Consider the following 22,829-nt stretch of genomic DNA (forward strand, 5'->3'; position numbering starts at 1 on the left):
TGCAAGAATATATTGAATAAATGAAATTTGACCATAAAGAACGACTCAGAGAATGAGCCAGAAGAGTATTAAATATGCTAATAATTCTGTTTCACTTTAGCAGGACCTCTAGCATGATTAAGGTTAAGCATGAGCCTAAATGTTTTGCTAGGCCCAAGACAGAATGATCAGTACTATGCACATCAATCACCTGTCTGAAGCCACTGATGGTGGCGGTACTCACTTCCTGCCTACTCCAGGATTCTTACTCCCTACAAAAAATTAAGTGTGTGTGTGGGGGTAGGTGGAAGAGGGGAGATCATCTATTTTAAACAACTATACAGCTTTCACTTCCATTCCATTCTAGAAAATTATAATGCTGTTAGAAAAAAATGACATGCTAAGCCATTTTCAGTATGCTAATGGAGGGCATGTTTCTTTCAGCTCTTTCCAAAACCGTTTTGGGTTTGTTTTTTTTTTCATTAAAAATTTTCAAGGATTTTCTGAAACTGAAAACTGATTTTAAAAACGAAAGACAGGAGAAAAGAACAAGAAAATAGATGAACATTAGTTTTATATAAAAATATATATATCCACAAATAAAATATACAATCTTACTTGTTTTATTTCTGCAGAATTTTGCTAAAATGCAGGTGTTATTGATGAAAATGAATCCGCAGTGTTAAAAATTAGCAGCAATATAAGAATTAGTCGCATTGGACTAAAAACTCCCAGGTGATACTACCTGAATCATAGCTAAGAAGCTCGTACAATACACACCTCTTTTAAACTTGTTAATTAAAGACTATTTTTGCACCAATAATACAATGCATTATTTGAACTGATTAATGTAAGAGACTATAACTATTCTACACACAAATTGACTGAACAATCAAACTTCCCAAATCTGACAGAGTAGTCCTGTTATGAACTTGCCTCCTAGAAAGAAGCTGGTTTTAAGGGTGAACAGCATAGGTTAAGCAAGCTAAGGTAGCAGTAGAATGTCACAAAATACACAAGTATTTCAGGCCCAGCAGTCTAATGCCATAATCTTATGTTTTAGCACAGAACTGAAGCTACTGACTGGAGTGCTCTAATAGTGATTTCACAGCGGACTTGCTAAAAAGTCATTTGAAAGGAGAAGGAAATGGAGACCGCTGTACAGTACAGATGCACACAGAAAGCAAGCCAGAAGTATGTCTGAAAACTGCGCTACACATTCAGGCAGAACAAGAAAAATGAAAGTGATGCAAGAAGGGCCAAGGTTTTGATTCCACCTGCATATAATACCTAAATGGCACATTAGACAATGACCAAAATATTCCCTCAGGCAAAAGCAGATGCCTAGTTTTGCTATGGGTCAAGGTAAAAAAGGCTTTAGCAACTTCCCTGGAGCCACATTGCCTGGAAAGGGCAGATCCCTGCAATGCAGTCATCAATCAATCGATGATGTATGCTCTAATCAGATCCCGACAGAAGTAATCTGTTTAGACCATCTTTCTGCCAAATAATTAATTCTTCTTAATGCCTATATCTAGTTCAAAATACCACAAACAACGGTTCTTCCAAATGCTATACAACACCAGCGAACTTCAAATAATTTCTACTTCCTTCCAACATTGGCCTAACTTTCCCATCTTACAGATCATGAATAATTCAGGTACCATGTTGGCACCCTCTTCATAGCTTAAGCTATGTCGTATTTGTTTCCTTTAAGCTATTCTTCAAGCCTCCCATTTTCTGGCCACCTTTCCTATTCTCCAAATGATCTCCATTTTCTCTTTAAGATTTCTCAGTGATTTTCTGGTAAAGGAAAACTCAGAACTGAGAGGATAAAGTAGTTTCCAAGTCTCCTGGTAGTTTCCACCATCCACAGCAACTTTAGATTATTGTCCCTAAAAATGTACTACCAGATCAGTACCATGCATGCCCCAAAAGAGAGGGTGAGCTGCTGCTGATTAGCATTGCCTGAGGTAAGTAGACCCAGGCATTGAATGAAATATCGGTAGATAGAAAAAGCTGTCCTGCATGTCTTCCCCCACCTTCCCAACCACACCTGTGCCACTTTTATAACGACTACACTTGTATTCCGAAGACTATTTCCAGCCTTCTGCAAAAACCATTTGGGACCAAAGGCTCTGGACCAAGGGCACCACAAAGCTTGAAGTACATGAAGGAGCTGTTCATGCCACGTATCAATTCCCCAGCCAACTCCTATTATACTTAACAGCAGAACCAATATACAACATGGATATTGTAGTGACTTTTAAAGTAGAAAATATCACATATACAAATCAAAGATACCTACTGATCTCATACTGATACAAGTATGGTGGATGCTGTCAGAGTGTCAATTTTATTAAGCATCTCAGTTTACACTAGCATATAAGGCAAGGATACAGAAATTGTTTACAACAGGGAGAGCCCATCTTTTTCAAGTATGTGGAATACTGGTGAGATACTGCATATTTGGTATTAATACATTTTTCTTTCACACTTTAAGTTTATATTTGAAAATTACATTAGCTTTTAGGAGCAAACTAAAAACTAGCTGCAGTTCAAGATGAACCTAGCTGATTCTTTCAATCAGAAAACCACAATGCGTCAGTTCCACTGAAGTTCAACTTTCTAGCCTTTTTCTTTTAAATATGCAATGGTGACAAATTTAGAGATTTCAAAGACAAATAAAGATAAATAATTATAGTCCTGCTGACTATGAGAGCTTCAGACAGAATCACGTCACACAAAAACTTAGGAAGCATATTTGGGAAACAATTTGTAGCCCTAGAAAAATCAAAGTTTTCACATTATAGGCTAATTGGTCTTACATTATTTGAAGTGCAATATCTCAGCAAATGTTGGTCTCTGAGAACATGGCCAATCCTTTTTCTTTGGTTTGACTAATTCCAAACTTTCTTTTTTGTTGTCAGTACTGTGCACTGGCTCACCTGTTGCTGTAGTATCTCACTAGCTAAAAAATGGCCTGTTTATTTTGCATTTCTTTTGGAATGCTCCCACAAAGATCGTTTCTCCTTTCCCTCCTTGCATTGCCCCACAACACATTCTTTTACTACCTCAGCAACTATACGGTACTTGTCATCACCTTCAAGAGCTCACTTCAGCCTATTCCTACCCTAGCTACTACCACGAACAACTGAAAGATTAATTTCTTCTTCATATTGCCTTAAATATTACGCTCCTTCGCCTCCTAACCACACTCAAAATGGCATTGATGCTTTCTCCTATAATTTCCTGATACCAGGTAAGAACTTCCTATAAACATCTATGAATGTTCTTTTTCAGCCCATAAAACCTCCTCTTGCCAGAATGCCACACAAAAACGTTGACTGGGGGATGAACTGACTGCCGAGTAGCATGATGACCAATATCTCTGTTACTCTGCAAGTCAGCTATACATTTGTATCCATCTTAGACTGTAAATTCCTTCTGAAGAGAACTGTGTCTGGTACAAGGAGATCATCACCTATGACAGTAATATGAAAGAACACACACACTCAAAAGGTATACATCTACTTAGCTTCACTTTTTCAGGAACGTGTGAAGGCAGACATTTTTAAATAAATGTCTTGCCCTCTTCTACATCCTTAGAAACCTTCAGTTCCTGCTTAGACTAGATTGCTAGAGATACATATTTGTCTCCTGATAGCAGATAGAGTAATTTACCTTCAGTGAGTCGCAAAACACATTCACCTACATAGGCGATAAATGTATGCTAGAGAGAAGCAGCAGGTTAAAAAATGGAGTTAAGGGATGCCTCTGGGCTGGACTTCCCTCTGGCTACTACAGAAATGTAAGGACCTGTCATCATCCATACGTATCATGGCACAAAACCGGAGAAGAATCTGTGAGCCACTACTCCCTGAAAAAAAACAAACAAACAAATAGCTATAGATGCCTTTTGACTTATCTGTGTTTTCATATGAATTAGAAAGATTCTGAATCACAATCAGATTTATCTTTTTGTGCCAGCATTCACGTCAAAGTTAAAGCAGGATGAATCTGGGAACTTCAGTTATTTAATGTGCTGGGCACTGAACTAGGAAGAAAGGTAACATTAGACTATGCAAGAAGTCAGAAAGAAAATCATCTTCTAAAGGTAAAAAAAGTGGTGCAGCACACATGGTGATGCAAGTGATTTGTAGGGCATCTCCTTCAATGAATGGCTCCGTGGCCCTGTGCAAATCTGGGGAAGGGAGTTTGTCTCCTGTTGTCCTGGATCATTCAGAAAAGTTAGCTGCAGAACCGCAGGAAAATACTATTGCTTTAACTACCAAGAATTGATTTTGACATGCGTACATTACTACTTATTCACAACACTGAAGATGTGTTGCAAAGGTCTTCACTATGTTCCTTATGTCTTAATGAGCACTGCATTGTTTTCATTTTCTTATGGAGTTCCATACTGGCTTTTATTGTGTAATTCCTATCGGCTGGATAGTGTACCAAATCAGTTATATTTTCACTGTTGGCTTCTTTGAGAGCAAACTCTTTCCCATTTCCAGGCTCCTTCAGGTACCTTTCACTACTCTGCTCTTGAGTTTATCTGCCATTTCTTAAAAAGTTGAGATAAGCCTACAATCTATGTGAAGTTAAGCAGTTTTGAAAATTTTGTATGAAATATAGAACAGACACTTTCAAGATCTCATGCTTGTTTGACATCACGCAGTTACACAGCCAAACTACTGAAAATGACATACATCTTCCAGTGGCATAAATGGTAAGCAGTATCACATATATCTTTATTTAAAAAAATGTCAGGCTATACATTGTATTTCACAAAATATGTATTACTATCCATGCTTTCACATATCTTTCTTAATCTCATTCATCTGTTCTTCTCTTTCGTGTGCTGGATATAAGATGCCCCAGAAATATGTATTTTTGCATGTATTTTGCCAACAGGTAGGAGCAGGCTGTAATCTTCCCCTTGGGGTACATTCATTTGCAAATACAGACCAGCAGCAACAAAAAATATTTTTTTCCTTGCAAATCAGGAACAGACTGACTTCTAATCAATATCCACTCTTAATGAATCCTATTGATATACCTAAGCAATGCCATGTCAGATCATCATCCATTCCACACAGGATTTTTGCCAGTACTTGAGCATACAACCAGTCTCGCTCAGTATCAGTTCATGGCCGTCTCCTTGTTGACACCAACATGCATAACACAGGATCTCAGGATAGAAAAGACAAGCCACCTGCCTGTCACTGTCATCTATCAGGCTTTGGTTATGTGGAAATGATAGATAGCCACATATTTTTATTGCCAAATCTGGTCAAACAGACTTCTCTTTATTGCTGTAGTCAGGCTCCTCTGACTACTGTATCACAGGAAGCTATGACTTATTCTTGACCCCAATTAGCACATTAATTATTCATCAGAGTACAGTTTTCATTTGCTTCCCTTGGGAACAGCAGAGTATCACTGTAAGCATCTTTCAATACAACTTCACCTCCTTAATACACACGGGATTTGCCGACAAGTAACAGCTACTCATTCCCCTGAGTAAAGTTCATATTAATAGGACTGCATAGTGAATCATGAGATGGTATTAAATCATGCCTCCTGCCTGTATAAATACATCACTCAAGCACCCTACTATGCCAAGTGCAATGGTTTGATTGCAGAAACCAGCATAGGGTAGATATCCTAAGTGAGCAGGGTGCCTTGGAGAAATAACCTATTTAAACCCCAAAATAAAGACCCTACAGGTCTTTAAAGGGATCAGAGGGAATTTCTGTTCACAACTGACAAGTTTCATATTCTCCAGAGATAAAATATCAAGACTTGAAGGCATTAGATGTAATGCAAGCTATAATTCAGCTCTATTCGCGACATCGGCAATAGTTTTTAAGTACTGAAGTTTAGCCAAGAACTACAAGCTAGGAGCATCTGAGGCAGGCAGGATTTGGCTGAAAGCATTAGAAGGCACAGTTGATATGAAGTTTGCCTCCAAATCTGAATACCACAAAGTTAAGAAAGCTTTTTCAACTTTATTGCTACTTTATGTCTGAAGTCAGTCCAGTCTCATAGGTATCTCCTAATGCAACTGTTTGGAGACACATTTAATCCCATGTTCAGCAATCCAGCCAGCACTCCCAAACTCAGCCTCATGTCTTACAGGTAGCTGCTGTGCATGGCCTATCCAGCCAACAGATTACATAGCACAGGAGAACCTGCCTTTTCCTGAGATGGGTCAGATTGCTGCTGCCCATAGTCTGAGGGTCTGTGACTGAGGCCAGGTCAATGTGAGTGGAATTGCTCTGGCATTCTCTGCAGGCACCTTAATGTAAACAGCTAGTACACAGGAAAACTACTTTGAAAGAATAAAGTTCCCTGGATTAAGCTTCAACAAAACTTCCTGGTAATACAGTAAATTGATCTCACCCTAAAGAATCACATCATGTGTTTTCTTTCCTCTCCTACCCCAAGACCTCTTAAGACAATATTCTACTTATTCATTATACATTCCAGTCCTAAATAACTCTTCTACCAAACAGGTGATTTTCTTCAGCAACCACAGTGGATACTTGTGTGTATTCATGCAAATACTTGATTTCTAATGTTATCTCTCACAACAACTTCCTCAGGACAACGTAAACCTATGGGGATTGTGCTACTGATCAGAATAACAGAAAAAGATAGAATAAGCACCAAAGAACAGAAAACCATAACATTGTTGTATCAATGCCAGATGGTAAGAGCCTTTCCTGTCATACACTTAACTTTTTCACTTTTGGTTAATTCCATTTTATATTAGAAGGGAATAAAGAAAGGATGGCCTTTTTAATCTCACCTTCATTTAAGTTTTAATCAACCTTTGTCAGTGCCCTTGGAGCGCACCAGCAAAGGACTGGTATAAATTTGTGCAGAGAAGAAGGACAGCAGAAGAGGATTATTCCTATTTTTATTGAAATCAGTACTTTAGCTGACTTTAGCTGATATTAAGGTTATTAGTTGGATATGAGTAAGATTTTATTGTTGCAAGAAATAAGACGAAGAGTAAGTAGACTCCTTCTAAGACCTGAGATGTGCCCAATTCTCCTGCAGTGCAACATAGGAGGATCAGACACCAAAAATTTAACTCAAACTCTTTGACTGAGAGCATCTTACTTTTTCTCAAGATTTTTCAATAGTGATCTGTTCCTAACCAGAAGAAATGCAACCCATGATACTGTTTAGTAAAAAAGCAAAATACTAAAATGCATGTTACTGAACACCAGGAACAAATGAAAATAAGAAATGTAACATTCCCCTACAAGTTTTGACTTGTGTTGCTCAACAAACATGAACTGCCCTGAACGTTCATATCCTGTTGTTCCCACAGACATGAACTTTTGCATATCTGGATTATAAATGCTATTATTGGAACATCTCTCTGGTATTGCAATGACAGAAAAGTGTTATGTAGCTGCTTCTACAGAACTGTCAGATTTCAGGATAACTAAGGAGTCAGCTGGGACCAGTGAATTCTTATAGAAATTATTTTCAAAGGTTTTTATAATTCCCTCAAATTTTTTCTTAATGATAGGTCTCCTTCACAGTCTGCTTCCTTAGATGCTTGTGTAATCTAGTACTACTGCATAAGCAATGGAAGTTAACAACCTTTGTTGTTGTCTACTGATCTATCTGGCCATTTGTGGTACTAGTAAGAGAGCTAATTTTCCTGAATTCTTATCCTCTACTGTTCAGCCCTGATTAGCTCTTTAAGATCACACAAACAAAACACTGAACAGCTTTGTGCTCCATAGCCCTAATTCCTTGTGAAGCTATGCAAATAACCCGTATCCACCACTATCACAGATCAGACGCCGCCTGCTGTAACTCAGCTTCCTTCATAAATCTGTGCAAATAACTTTCCCTTAGCATTTCCATAAAGCAGTTTCAAAGTTAATTTTCTGCTGGAAGTGGGCACGCACCACTTGTATAATTTTAGTGCAAATAAGTACTTAAAATTATTCTTAAGCAAAATATACAAGATATGATGATGACAGAAAAAGCATATAAAATGTACAATGCATTACTTTTACAGCAAAGCCAAGGCTAATATCCTTAGTGGAAGTCAATAAATGGTGTTGATCTAACCCAGCAGAAATTCTGATCCTGGTTTTCCCTCCCATTAAAATCCATCTCTCCATTGCATACCAGAAAAAAGCCTGTGAATGCTCCATTCCAACGCATGCATTTGAAGACACCTGCATGGTTTGTTTGGTTGTACACAAACACATATGTTTGTTTATAGTTAGCAGTTCCAAGAGACACACCCACCAAACCATTTAGCAATAAACATTATCGAAAAAACCCCAAACAAAACCCAAGTTCCTTTCCCCCTGCACCCCGCAGTGGGTTTCTGGAAACACCTTGAAAAAAAAAGTTCCCTACAAACAGCATTACCTGGCATTCCTTCGTTTTTTAGAAAACTGTATTTAGAAGTTCCTGTTTGAGTTCCCATTTGTCACATGTTTGTGGGGAGTCAAAACTGCAAGTGTAATCCTCAAATCTATTGAGGAGCATTGACAATTGCAAGAACAGACTCGAAATCCCTGTTTCACATTCACATCTTTTGCTGCTGACGCACATGGATAGGTGAGATGGAGATTATGAAGTATTTCTCACAAGCCCTTGCACAAAAAAGTGAGGTATTTTCATCCTGTGCTAAAAACTGAATGCCATTTTGCAAAACCACATTTAAACAGGCACCTGGAACATCAGTCCTACATGAGTTAATAATGCATACTATTCTGAGTAACTATGCTTATTATACATTTTTTTCCTTTGAATTCAGTTCTTTATGTATATACAAGAGGTAGCTTAGTTCATGTTAAAATGATATTGAACAGCTTCATTTCAATGGAAAACCTATGTACATAAAACAACCACATTACATTAACAGCATTTCAAAGGCCTCAAATGGACACATGTAAGAAACAGCTACAGATAGCTGTAGCTCTATAACAGTATACAGTGGCAGCTCAATAGCCATGAAAATACTACAAACTCATGTTCTTCCTAAACATTTTTAATAGGTGACTTTCCGCAATGATAAAAGCTAGAGAAGGCCTAATTTTAGGATTTGTTCATCGTTAGTGTCTGGAAAATTTTCTTCTACATTTTATTTTTGAGCCAAAACCAATCACAGGCGGTGTAGTTGGAATTTTTCAGTCATTTACCTTCATCCATCCAGAGACAGTATAGTGGACATCAGTGTTACATAAAGAAACTTAAAACAGTTGACAGGTACATTAAAACAAAACAAAAAAATTCAAAACAGATAATGAAACAAGCACTCTTCCAACAGGAAATCCATTTCTAGAAGAGTCAAGCTCTACAGAGTTGTCTCCCTGCTCGTACAGTACAACTTCTCTTGGCAGGGGAGCACCAAGGGCTGTTGTGCCCTGAGTAAGAACTGTGAGAGTAAAAGAAGCTTAAGCATTGCCTTCCCCAATCGATGCTCTGGCAACAGTGTAAACTTTTACTCAAAAATAATTCAAGTTAATTAATACTTTTCTGTAATCACTAAGAGTTCATCAGTAGCTGCTTCAGTAATAGATGAAAGTTAATATACATTTATAATTTTTGTATTAACATTCGCAACTCAAGAGCATTATTTAAATATAAAATGTATGGTGAAATCAATTTAGTAGTGGTGAAATCAACTTAAGCCATGTATTATAAACTAGAAATTCACTATTAAATAAAAACTGCCAGAGCTCATCACATATTTTTTAATGGAGTAGCATTTAGTCAACCAAAAGAAAAGATTATTGTGCAAATACTAGACAACTAATTACATAATGTACCTTTACAAAATTACATAATATGGGTGCAGCTTGTTTCCCTGTTTTCTGTTTGAAAAATAGATTGTTTAATAACCCATCAAAGCTATCTGTAAACCAAGGAAACAATAGAGCAGATGTTGACTGTTGTCTTGTGCCTCACAGACATAATTAAATACAATGAAACACTCACGTACCCAAATAATAGAGGACAAACAAATACAAAAATGGTACTCTATAAACATAAACCTCATTTACAGGGCACCTGTCATATTAATCTGTGATATTTAAACCAGTGATGAAAGTGCAAAATAAGGTATTTATCTGCCTTCAGACTACAGAACAAACTACAAACAGAAAATTCCTCTCAGTAGTAAGTAGCTTTAACTTCTGCAATACTGATTCCCACAGTGTTGACTTTCATAAGGCTAGGAGGGAACCATATTTTCTATTGTAAGAAAGCCAGGACAGGGCACATTTTCTGTAAGCAAAAGCTACATGAATCAATGACTCTGAATGATCCAAATAGACTAAAAACACTGCGCCTGCTGTGTAATACAAAGTCTTAAGATTCCCCTGGAAAGCCAGATTCCCTTTAACTGCAAAACACGTTCCCTGTAATTATTTTCTATTCCCTTCCTCCCCCTTTTGTAAAACAGTAATGGAAAGTAAAGATTAAATTCCATAAGTATCAAACCAAGTGTTTATTTCCTAGGAGAGTGTCCCATAACATTGTTTAATACTCTAATTCACGTCAGAATTTGAGCGCTTGTTTTAAAACCATCCTTCTTCATCTTCATTTCTATAATCAAATGTAGATACATATTTATTTTAGTAATATCAATATTGATCCACTATTTGAAAAGAATCATTGTGTGAATTAATACAAAATTAAGTACCTAATCCTGCAGTTGCTGTTAGGAAACAAAGTTTCCAGATAAAAAAGCAACTTTTAAAATCAACACTCACATTTATTGCAAAAGAACATGGAAGCGTATTTTTATTAATAAAAAATTGTCTTGATTTTAAAGTGATAAATGCTTTAGTAAGTGTTATGAAATTTTTTATTTTAGATAAAGAATACAAAATTCCCTTGTTTACTGCCAACATATTTTGCCTTTACATTTTATTTAGTTATTTCTAAGAAACAAGACAGAATAAATGTGATCTGCATCTCTTTATGTTAATAAAACCATGCTAGCCTCTTTCCATAGACAATACCATAAAGCATAAATACCAAATGGAAAACAAATGGAAGTATAATGCCACTGTGAAGCAAACCAATCAACCCTAAAACAGCTGAGATAGATCTCATCCAGTAGTTCATTCATTCTTTATAGAAAAGAAATGAAAATATTCCTAGGTGAATCAGATTAAAAAAAGAAAAAAAAACCCCACCCTCGGCAGCTCTGAAAGGTTGTAAAGCACTAAATTCCTTTGATTTATGAAGGCAGCATCCACTGCATTGAGCAAAACAACTCAGCATGCCGGGACCCTTCTCCCTGAAATTCCTTTATTAACACAACCTGGCTCTGCTAGTGAACAAAAGCAGTGGTGCGGTGTGTATAAATCATTAATACTATGCTGTGCAATGGCTGAATTTCCTGTGTGAGCTGGAAAGCCTTCCTGCACAACAGGGATTTTGGGGTTGGAATTGGCTGCTATGAAATGTACTTCATCATTCTCCGTGTTTGACGCTTCCCAATAGCTTTGTACTTTCCTTTCCTTTTTCTCCCTCAAGCCCAGCAACTGCAATAGAAATTTATTGGATTTTATGTCTGCAAATAAAGGAAGAGAAAAGAAGGAAAGAAGCAAGCCAGCCCATTTAGAAGTAGAATCCTTTTCCCTTCATTTAAAGGCAGGTTGTGTTCAAATAAAATCTACTACTAATGAATACATTTTGAATTTTTAAAATGTTTAGTTTACCACTTTAAACTGACAAAGAAACTGAAAAAACCTACTGAAAGTGGGGTTAATTTTAATGGGGAAAAAAAAAAAAAAAAATCAACTATCACCGAAAAGGTGAATCCTCTCCAAATGAAGTAATTTTCCATTGGAGCATTTATTTTGTTATTTTTTTTTAAGAGCAGGCAGAAAGAAGGGCAATGTCTGGGCACAAGAAACTCCTGAAGTTCGCTTTATCAATGTTTTTACTTTAGGTGTACCAAAAATCTTTCCAGAGAGCAACAGGCAATTTCACGTCCATGTGCTGAGCATGGTATTCTAAGTGGAGCTGGAAAAGACGGTAGCAACAGGAAAGGAAAAATAAACCAAAACTCTTCGAATTGCAATTTCTGAACGCTCCTGTATTTTTGCAGTGACACACACTGAACTTGGATAGGGAACATTAAATCTACTTATCTTGCCTCTGAAGTACATGCAATACAACAACAACAAAGTTGAATGTTTTTTCAAACTTTGAAATGAAATAGCAAGTAGTCTTTATAAAAGATTCTGCACTAAAATATTCCTTTGGGGGCTCGACTTAGAAAAACTAAAGAGTATGACAGAGAGAGAGAGCAATACTGAAAAAGCAGTCTCAAACCATATGCTACCCATCAGGAAAAATGACACCCATTATAAAGGTAACTAAGGATACAATCAGTCTTTCGGCTAGGCCAGAGCATGATTCCGAATGTATCAAGCATCAGCACCACCGACAAAAGAATTTATCGCCATCTAAACAGTAAATACTTAAGACACTTGGAATGCAGTTTTGCAAAAGTGAACGAGCTAAAGTCAGAATAGGGAAACATTCCAGTGTGCCATTTTACACTTTTGCAGCCATCCAGCAGACTAAAGATTACAAGAATAAGCCTGCAATGCATGCAGAAGTCCCTCTGCATTACACAATAACGACATTCTGAACGGAAATAAATGAAGCCCCTGCAGTGCTATTCTGTCAGCTTTTGAAAGTAAATAACTTCGCTTCTGACAAGAGAGAGGCATTTTTTTCCTCCTCCTGCCATAGAGCATTAATTGAGCTATGCAGCCATGTAACATCCCAGAGATAGAACTAATACATGACAAGGAAAAAAAACTTAAGAAAGGAGGAGACACTTATTGAATATATGGGCTGCCTGACTTTTCACCCCCAAATTTTCACGCTAGCTCTGTTTTGACAAGACCTTATTCTCTGGGAGAACTTTTAACAGTTTTTTTTGTCTCCCTCCGTAATGCTTACTGAAACTTATTTCAAACAAACACTTTAAATTCGCACTGTCTTATGAAAGACAGTGCCATCATGAAAACATAAGCTTATATTTTAAAACTTATTATCACTCCTTGTTTGAGAAGAAAGTTTCATGCCCATAATCAATGCCTGTAATTAACTATTTAATTTATAGAAGGCTTACTGGCCACAGTAGATATAATGAAGATAGCTATAAAATAAGAGGCTACAAGAAGCAAAACCAAAGAAGCAGTCTTCAAAACTACGTAATCATAATAATAATAATAATAATAATAGTTAGTACAAGTCAGTAAGGAATTGAGGCAAGGCATATCATAAGTATATACACATCTCACAAATATGAGACAATACTACTAAATTTATGCACAGTTACAAAAAAGGCATATTCAAGATGATACAGATAGGAAGACCAACAATTTTTGGTGTGTTTTGATATAAAGGGTCAAAAGGTAAATTGAAAAAATGGTCTAAGATGAAAGCACTTGCATTCTTATTCATGAGCATCTGAACATCTTAAGTATTTCAGTTCTGAAGTACCACACACTTTCTTTCCATAGCTGGGGGAAAAAATAAAAATCAGTAACTCACTGTGAACAAAAAATAATTCACTGAATGCTTCAGTTCTTACTACAGTATCTAATTTTGATTCTGCATGTGTTCAACACAACGAGAAAGAGCAGGATCAAAACACAGTGAGATCTCTCCACAGCTGGAGCCTGCTATAGTGCAAAAGACCAAAGGCCCAACTACAACTAGTCAGGATACTATAGGCATTAGATATGCTATTTTCTCTAATTAAATTCACTGGGCTGCTGCGCTGACAGAGTAGGAGGGGAAGCAAAACGTAAAAGAAGTCAATGGCGCTGCACTAGGCAACTCAGAGGTAAATGAGCAATGCTAGCAAAGAAATGACAGGAGTTCCTCAGGAGAGCTCTTGTACTACACATCACACTTTAAAACTGATAAATCAATCGCACATACACCTTTAAAAGGCAGGAAAGCTTGAAGGATTCTTAGAGGGTGTTGACTTCTCCTTTCCACTAACATTATTCCAACTCTATAAAGCAAGGTGATAAATTCTAGTGTCACAATTTTCATCGCTTTCATTTACACTACCTATTAAATACTTCAAAAATATTTTAAACAGAAGTAACACTAACATGATAGTATTTAGTTACCAGTTCAGAAATACACACATTGAAGAACAAAAAACTTCATAGTCTAGTGTTGCATGGCTACTGGTCAAAAAATCTAAACAAACTGAATGAAATTTCTACTAGTTGCCCTGAGAAAAACCCCTGCTTAAATAACCAATGCACACTTTCCTTGGCATAAAATACCACACCACCTATTTTTTCAGAAAATAACCATCCATATACATATTTAGCAAATATCAATGAATAGTGACAACTTACAAATAGCTCACAACAGAAAATCCAGCCACCACTTTTCAGCTGAAGTGTTTTAAAATGTTCAAAGAGCCCAGTTATAAAAACAATTATTCTAAGCCAGAAATATTCACCTGCTTCTGCCACATGGAAGCTCCTTTGCAACTGCTCTTGCTCTTATATTCCAAAGTAGCAAGTAACCTTCTTAACTGATTCTGGTTGGTAGGTGGGGATTTGTGTTTGGGATTGGATTTTGGTTTGGTTTGGGGTTTTGGTTTTTTTTTTTTTCCTTCTTCTAATATTTAAAGAGGGGAGCACTTAACTAAAGCACCTCCTCTGCTATTGTGCTATTGTGAGAAGAGACTGACCTTGTTTGAAAACGCTGGAGTTAAATGCCCCAAACTAGCTCTTATTCAGAATGAGTACTGCTATAGCACTTGATCTCTAAGCCACTTCTCATTAGTCTCTGGAAAACAACAAAATTGCTCTTGTGAGACAAAAGATATGTAAACATTCCAATTTGTCTTGAATCACAGGTGGATTCTCAAATACCAGCTTCGAAATTTATTGATGAATACCAAATGATCTTATTTACCCTAATGAAGGTAAACAGCACATCAAGACATCATTCCTTACTTCTGCATTAACAGTACTTCTGGATGCAACCATTACATTCCCACTTTTTGAGGTCTGTTTCATTCATATACTAAAATTCCCTAAGACTGCCACACTGCCCCCTTAGGTGCAAATGCATCTACATGATCCTGTTTATAGCATGGTAATTGCTTTTTTTGTTTTAACAGAGTACTATAATTTATGTGACAAAGTACAGGTTTTTTACCCTACACATATGAATAAACAAGCACTACGTTTCTCTTGGGGCAGCGAAGCTGGTTAAATGAATCAGAAAACCCTGAAAAGATTGCCTACCCTCAGTCCATCAGCTACTGGACAATTATTCAAGGCCCAGCTGTAAGAAAAACAGATGGTGAGTGAGCATTAGTAACATGGACTTCTTTTCACTCATGCAGTCATAAGCAGAGGTTGTATGTTCTCACATGAAAATTGCCATGAAATAGCAGACTGAGGAACAAAATTGTGCAAAGACTCCAATTTGTAAGCTAACAGATGCTTAAAATTTTCATGAGCTGAAGTCAGATTAACTGATTTTACAGGAGAGCCACAGAGTGAGCGAGTACTATAAATAGACTAGGTAAAGAAAGGCGGTGTTCTCATGATAGGTTTAAACAGTGTCATCATAAAACATCAGTTATTGAATTCAACTAACATACCCGATCCTTTGAAGACTTGCTAAAGTATAAAATGCAAAAGACACATACTTAGAACTGCAACTGCAAAGGTGGCATTCAGCAATTGATGTGCTTGTGCTCTATAAAAAAGGTAAACTGTATCCAGGAATTGTTCATCCATTTTAATTCTTTACACAATTTTAGCACAAAGATAATCTGTTCTAATCCTTATTCCATTATTGATACTATTGACTACATCAATTGAAAATGCTACCAAATAAATCAATGTTGAATTAAGCCATGAAGAAAGAATGTGATAAAAAGTCTTTCAGACTCCTATAAATCATCAGATCCAGAAGCATGACATAAGTAACTGAGTGGGGAATTCAGCTTTTCTCCATAGTCATAATGCTTAAGGCCCAAATAAAATTACACTAATTTACCATGTAAGCACTAATGGAATAGCTGGGGTAGAGATGGAGGGTTTGTTGGGTTTTGTTTTGTTTTCATGGTGGATTCTTTTCATCATTGATACGAGAGCTGTACCGTGAACTACTTTCTTGTTAAAGACAGAAAAGGTTGATATTGAAGTTTCAGTTCAATTGTTTTCGATCTGTGAATGTCCACTATGAGCAATTGCTCCATTTAAGAGGAATTACCCTTTGTACAAACCACTTCACTATTTAAAACAAAGCACATCTATCATCATTAAACAGAAAAAAAAAAATTACCAATTTTAAAATAATGACAGCAGCACTATACACTATGACATGGAATATTATGTGATGTTTCAAAACAACAGTTGACTTTGTTACTTTACTCAGAAAATACCAACTAAATAACCCTATGTTCAGGCAAACATATATCATAGGGAAATACCAGTTAACAGAGCTAAGCCTCCTTAATATACGCTACATCCCAATTTACAGGTGGTCAAAATTTTGCTGCAAAAATTACTTCACGCTAGCATTTGATGTAAGCTTGTGGTCAGAAATTATTTCTTGCATTGTATTTAGCTCTTTCTAACACCATAAAGTATTACCAAATGATAGGGTGTACTACAAATCCAAGTTCCTTTTTCCTGTATCTTTAAATATTGACACTAGGTAAAATACTAACCCAAATGCATCTACACTTTTCCCAATTGTCCCTATCTTTATAATGATGCAGTAAAAACTTCCAAAACAAAACCATATATCCTCCTTCTGTTCGTTGCTGCCACTGATACAGTCATTTTGGTTTTAATGTTGTTTGAAAACTCTTTCTGGATTTCTAAAGTTAGAAGCATCTTAGTAAGAGAACATCCAAATAATTTCAGACCATTTCAAACAGCTTAACTAACTCGGAAGCATCCTTCAGTTTTTGTTGGCTTTTTCAAGTCAATATCTTATTGACAGTTAATCCATAATGTGAACTAGGCCTCTGTATTTTATTTTCAACTTTATTTTCAACAGTTAAATGTTTTTAGGTAAAGCATCCTGTATGCACAAACTGTTTTAATAAAAAGGTTCAGTTCCTCACTTAGGGCTTAAAACATTATGTAAGTGCATAATCTGGAAGATATCAAAGCAAATACTTAAGTTTCTAACACTGGACAAAGTAGTAGAGCACTTCTGTGGGTACACCGTGGAAAGCAATTTATCCATTTATACTAAACAAACTGACCAAGCGGTGTTAGTTTAGCAAAAAAATAATGACCAATTTTAAATGACTACCAAAACACAGATTTTCCCAAATGATTAATACAGCTCCACAGAAAACCACCATCCTCATGGCTACATAAATATTTATTGACAGGAAGTTTGCCCATCTTGAGAAGAACATAACGCCTTTTATAGTCTTTCAGAAAAAACATATATCCAATTATAAAACTTAAATGTGACAGATTCCTAGTGTATTTAGCAGATACACACAAAAATAGAGAATAAAGTTTTTCATAGATTCTAAATAGATAGTAAAGTTTAACAACTGAGAGTGAGCTCAGTTGCAATACACATTGGAATTCATTTTAATTGAGGTGCAAGTAAGCAGACTTATCTGAAGTGCAGTTTTTAGAGGAAAAAAATACTCTACTCAATAGGTTCACATAATGTCTATATACTGCCGGTTACAGGGTCCACAGGCAGGGGGGAATCACTAGTTATTAAGTTGCCAGATAAAGCTTTTAGGTTACCAGTATTTAAGATCGATAGATAACTTTGTAGAGTGAGGAAAAACATTTACTGCTTCACTGAAATGGTGATATTTGCACTAAACATACAAACCAGGTATTTTTGTAGGTTTGCTAGAAATTATCAGATATGGGAAAAATAGAAAAAAAAAAAAAGCCAAGTAGACTGTCATAGTAAAAGTTTATTAACGTTTTTCAAAAATACAAAACACTTCTTATCTTTTCTTATTTAAAACCAGAACCATGTTACGTTAGCTTTGTAGGTAATGTCACCACAGTACTATCTTTCTGCCTGAATAATTTTGAGATAAAGTAACATTGTTTCTAAAGAAATACTTAACAAAATACATAAAATAATAAATCATACCTGAATTAAGATGATAATTATCTGACTCTCTAGGAATCCAGAATAACTAAAATGCCAAACAGCAATCAGAAGAAGCAACAAGCACAGAATTTTGACTCTGCCACAATTATCATCAGGAATTCAGATGACTTTTAAACTTATATATAAATGTGATTAGTAGAGGCAGAATGATTCTAAACCGACAATAGGATTAACCAGATGAGAAAGCCAACACTTAAAAAAAAATTAAAAAAGATACTTTCAGTGTGGCAGTTAATCCACTTAAAGAGTTAAAAATTATCCACTAGGTATAGCACTTTGTAAAGTGCATTAGCAATCACTTCTCATCTTTCTCTCGAATGGAATAGATGGAATTGAATTCACTATTTTAAACTAATCATTATAGTTGCACAGTTTCTTAAACCTTAAAGCAGTGCCATACTATGGATGTGTTTGCATAATGATACTGCAATAGCTCACACAGGAGGGTTAGCACCTAACCTCGTCTTTATGTTATCCTTTATCAGCTCCTTGTGTGGCCATCTTGACCTCTCACCTTAATTCACATTTTTCCTTTCAAAAGCTGGATCTTTAACATACAAATTGTTGTTTGGCAAACTCAAAGGAACAAATCCAGCAAAATACAGGAATACATTTTGTATACAGCCAGTAAGTGCACAAGTCACACTGGATCATTAAAGCTGATCTATAAATGTACGTTCCAAAACGTATCCAGAATACAGAACTACTAAGAACATAGATTTTAATTATGAAATGCAATTTATTTAAATATTAAATACATCATATGTATCTGATGCAAATTTTAATTGCAGACATATGAATCCCTCCCACATACATGTATAATCTAGGGCGTATACAAGAATCTTTTATTATGCACTCCCATGCTGTAAGTCAGAAATGGTTTATACTACACTATTGAAGAAAAAAAAAAAAGCTACAGAAGGGTTTATATCCTGCAAATACCTGAGTTCTGTTCTTTCAGCAGTAATAGAAAAAAACCATTCTGAAATAAAAATAAGCTTTAAATCTATTTTATTTAATCTTTAGGAACAAAAATAAATACTGTAAAACATCTTTCAGGCATTTGTAAATACAGACGTAAAGTTAGAGACTGTTTTCATGGAAGTCAATATGCATATAAACTACTGTAGCGGAAGTTGGAAGAAATGCCCCTGTTTGTTACAGTAAGCACAAGAATTTTTTCCCCTGAAGTTTCAGCAGAAAGTAACAGAATAAACAGGATTAATCATTTTTGCATGATATCATATTTCTGGCTTGGCTCTACATACTTACTAGATGACTCTCTATAACGGTGGACTCAGTTATAAAACAGAGAAGTAGAATACAATGATGATTCAAAAATACTAGTTTAAAAAAATAATGTGTTATTACCCAGTTATTTATCTCCTGTTATAACAGAGAGAGGGGTACCAACTAGTAAATAATTTGGGGAGGGATAGGAGTGGAAATACTTAAAAAAAACCCCTAGAATCAAAAATTATATGAAATTGATTTTAAAAAAAATCTTAAAAATGGACTAGAAATCGGTATCATTTTGCTGATATCAGAACATTTTTTTAAACCCATTCCAATATGCTTCAGTGATAGAAGTATTAATACTGCACAGTTATAGCTTTATAAATCTTTTTTTTTCTGTTTTTTTTTTTTTTTTGGTGAACTAAAAATCAGCTTGATTTTAATCAGCAGCATGTTTCAACACAGACTTAAAATTCCTGGCTTCAAAGAAGGCTTAAACAAAATTGCCATTGGGCACATTTACATTAGAAGTCTAATTTATTCCTGCAAGTGAATAAAGAGCAGTCCTTTATGGCTGAAACTCTGCTACAGTAGCCACGAGAAATGCAGTCAAAGTACTGTGTTAAATACCTATAAACAGCATCAATAAAGACATTGGGGAAAAAAAAAGATGATATGCAAAGGCTTGATGCTCTGTTAAAACATATTTTCTACTCACTCTCACCATTCTTAAGTGCAGGCACAACATTCACTCCACACAGTGGGAGACATTTCTACAGTCTATTCACACAAAAAATATCTCCAAGATTAGAAATCCCCCAAACGATGCTGACAACGCAGGCACTACAGGAAAAGGAAAAGTTAAGCAAACTTACCTGCTGTAAGTACATAAAAGTCAAGGCACAGGAGAGCTGGGGACACATGCCCACATTCGGCAGTGCCACGCAGGTTGCACCCGTAAGGGGATGCTGCATGGTGTTGCTCTGAAGTCTACGTAGAACAAGTGAGGGGGCTTGCATGCAAGCACGTTTGCCCTATCTTGTCACTACGTTTTTTTTTCCTTTTGATTATTTAAGTAAGAAACAGTATTTCTTGAATGCCTTTTTTTCCCCCAGCGCTAGATCCCTACATTCATTTGTCAGCTAAGGCAACTTGGTAGGTTTAAACTACGAATTTTTAACAGAGAGGAAAAAAAGAAGACACAGCCTGCAGCCTATTGATGAGCAAATGGAACTTCCTCAATGACAGAGCGAGCTGAAGCTTGTCTCACAACAGTAGCTGCTGACTAGTAGAGAGAGAGATTGACTCAGTGAGGCTCAGTCGGCTGGTGCTGATGCTGCACAGCTTCTCATTTGTCAAATGGGTCCTAGGGCAGGGTCTTTACCACTCACCAAAATTCAAATACTGCATTTTAAAAATCCCTGGAGAGGATAGGGAAGGAGAGAAAGTGAGCGCGCTGCATCACAGGCATCCACGAGATCTGGGCAATTAGTGTCATTGCCCAGCTGGGACTGAATGCCTGTTATGATTCCGCACGCACACATACACACTCACACACACACTTTTTTTTCCTCCCAGGACTCACACCTGATACAAAAAGGGCTTTCCCCTTCTAAGAACAAAAGTATGAAGCACAAAGTGGGGAAGGGAAAGAATCTTGGCTAGTCAAGAGGATTCCAGCAATATACAGTGCTATCAGTAAATGAGCTTGTTTTAAATACAAATTAATTTTTTATCTATGTTTCATTCACCATGTAGCTTCCCAGAGAAGCCTATAAAAGCATTACAGCGAAACTGTGAAATATCAGTGTAACCACTGCAGCAGAAACACTAGGAATGAAACAAAATTCTATGGCACGCTGTGTCTACTTTACTGGGGGGAGGGGAGCAGGCTTGGATAAAGACTGTGTCTTAAAATTGGTCCAAAACCCATCTCATCTAAAATTACAAATTTATTTGACAGCTAGTCAATCTATTACAAAGGACTGCCCTATCAGGTTACATGGAAAAATTACATTTGCAATTTTCAGAATTTAATGTTTACATTTTACTTTGAGAGTGATACCTCAAATTAGTATTCCACTCTTGCAGGCTTTTTCTCCCCCCCCCCCTTTATTTTATGGAGTAATAATTATTCATTAGTAGATCTAGTTAGTCTTTATGTAATAAAGTAGGATGTGACCTGCAAATCAAATAATTTATATTACAGCTTGTCCTTGAGGTCCTATATTACAGGTCTCTCTTTTTTTTCTTAGATACAACTCAAATATAACAGAAGCTACTACTATTTTTAATTAGAATTTGACAAATGAATTAAACATTAATTCTTAAGGAAAGGTCAAACCTCAAAGCAACACCTAAGATTTTGAAGGAGTTCTTTTTAAAAAGAGTCTGCAGAAGATTTTAAAATTACCTATAAGATATCTAAGTCCCACAAAAACACATCTTATATCAAGAGTTTAATGTTAACAACAATAAATAAATAACTGACATACAAGAGAAGTCTATTTCATCAACAGCGTAACTGGTTTGATATTAACGTCTACCCTTAAAAACAAATAATAGTCCCCGCTTAACTGGAAACAGATACAAAACATGTCACTGCAACTCAGGTGCTGTATTAAAAAAAAAATATTCTTTTTCATTCTACATGTGCGCACACATACCTGCACCCACACAAGCTTCAGAGACTGATTTAGATCCACTAAGTCTTCTTCATGCAAAACCGAAAATTTTCCAGCAGAATCAGTTATTACATAATTTTCTCTCAAAAGCCGTCAATGCAACAAACCCTATGTATTTAGAACTCAGCAATCAACACCAAAACAATCACGCACAAACTTACAATACAGGGATTGGTTTTGGCTTAGGAAACATCCATGCTTGTGCAGTTTATCATGGACAGATCTACTAGAACAGCCCAGATACAGAACAGCACAGATTACTTTATCCAAAAAAAAAAAAAAAAACCCCACACAAAAACCAAACAAAAAAACCCAAAAACCAAACCACCGACAAAAAACCCCACACACCACAGAGCAAGAGAGAACGAGAAGAAGGAGAAATGAACTCTCTGTATGCCCTTTCTCCTTTCTTCATTCTTTCTCTCTGCCTTAAGCAGTCTCCTGTTCTGACAGGAGTATGTCATGCTTTTCTTCATTCTTTTTTTTTCTAGCACAGAAAGGCTGTTATTCTGCAAATGCCCTAAGCTGACAGAATTTTCCCTTCAGCTCATTTTCATATGAAATACCATAAATAATACATGGTACTTTAATAAGACCTTATCAGAATGTTTAATGAAAAACAAATACATTATGTAAGGAGGCAAATCAACTTGTTCCACATTACGTCAAAAATCAAAGGCAGCATGCTTCCTAGCCAAACAGTTTGGAACTATGTAAGTCTATCCAATTTCCCAAAGT

The 22,829-nt window shown here is 36.2% G+C and overlaps 1 protein-coding gene across 4 annotated transcripts in view; it reads right to left on the bottom strand.

Moving 5' to 3' along the window:
• The window catches only part of RBFOX1 (RNA binding fox-1 homolog 1), a 292,969-nt gene extending 272,543 nt beyond the window's left edge, over positions 1–20,426 (bottom strand). For 3 of the 4 annotated variants that reach the window (XM_072877924.1, XM_072877921.1, XM_072877919.1), the window contains exon 1: positions 20,283–20,381. In XM_072877924.1, coding sequence (XP_072734025.1) covers positions 20,283–20,381 — 99 coding nt within the window. Of the gene's footprint in view, positions 1–12,026; positions 12,061–20,282 lie in introns of all 4 variants that reach the window. The other variant, XM_072877915.1, reaches the window with a different exon arrangement.
• Between the last annotated feature and the right edge of the window lie 2,403 nt (positions 20,427–22,829).

Source organism: Ciconia boyciana, chromosome 13, assembly GCF_034638445.1.
Source record: "Ciconia boyciana chromosome 13, ASM3463844v1, whole genome shotgun sequence".
Classification (NCBI taxonomy): domain Eukaryota; kingdom Metazoa; phylum Chordata; class Aves; order Ciconiiformes; family Ciconiidae; genus Ciconia; species Ciconia boyciana.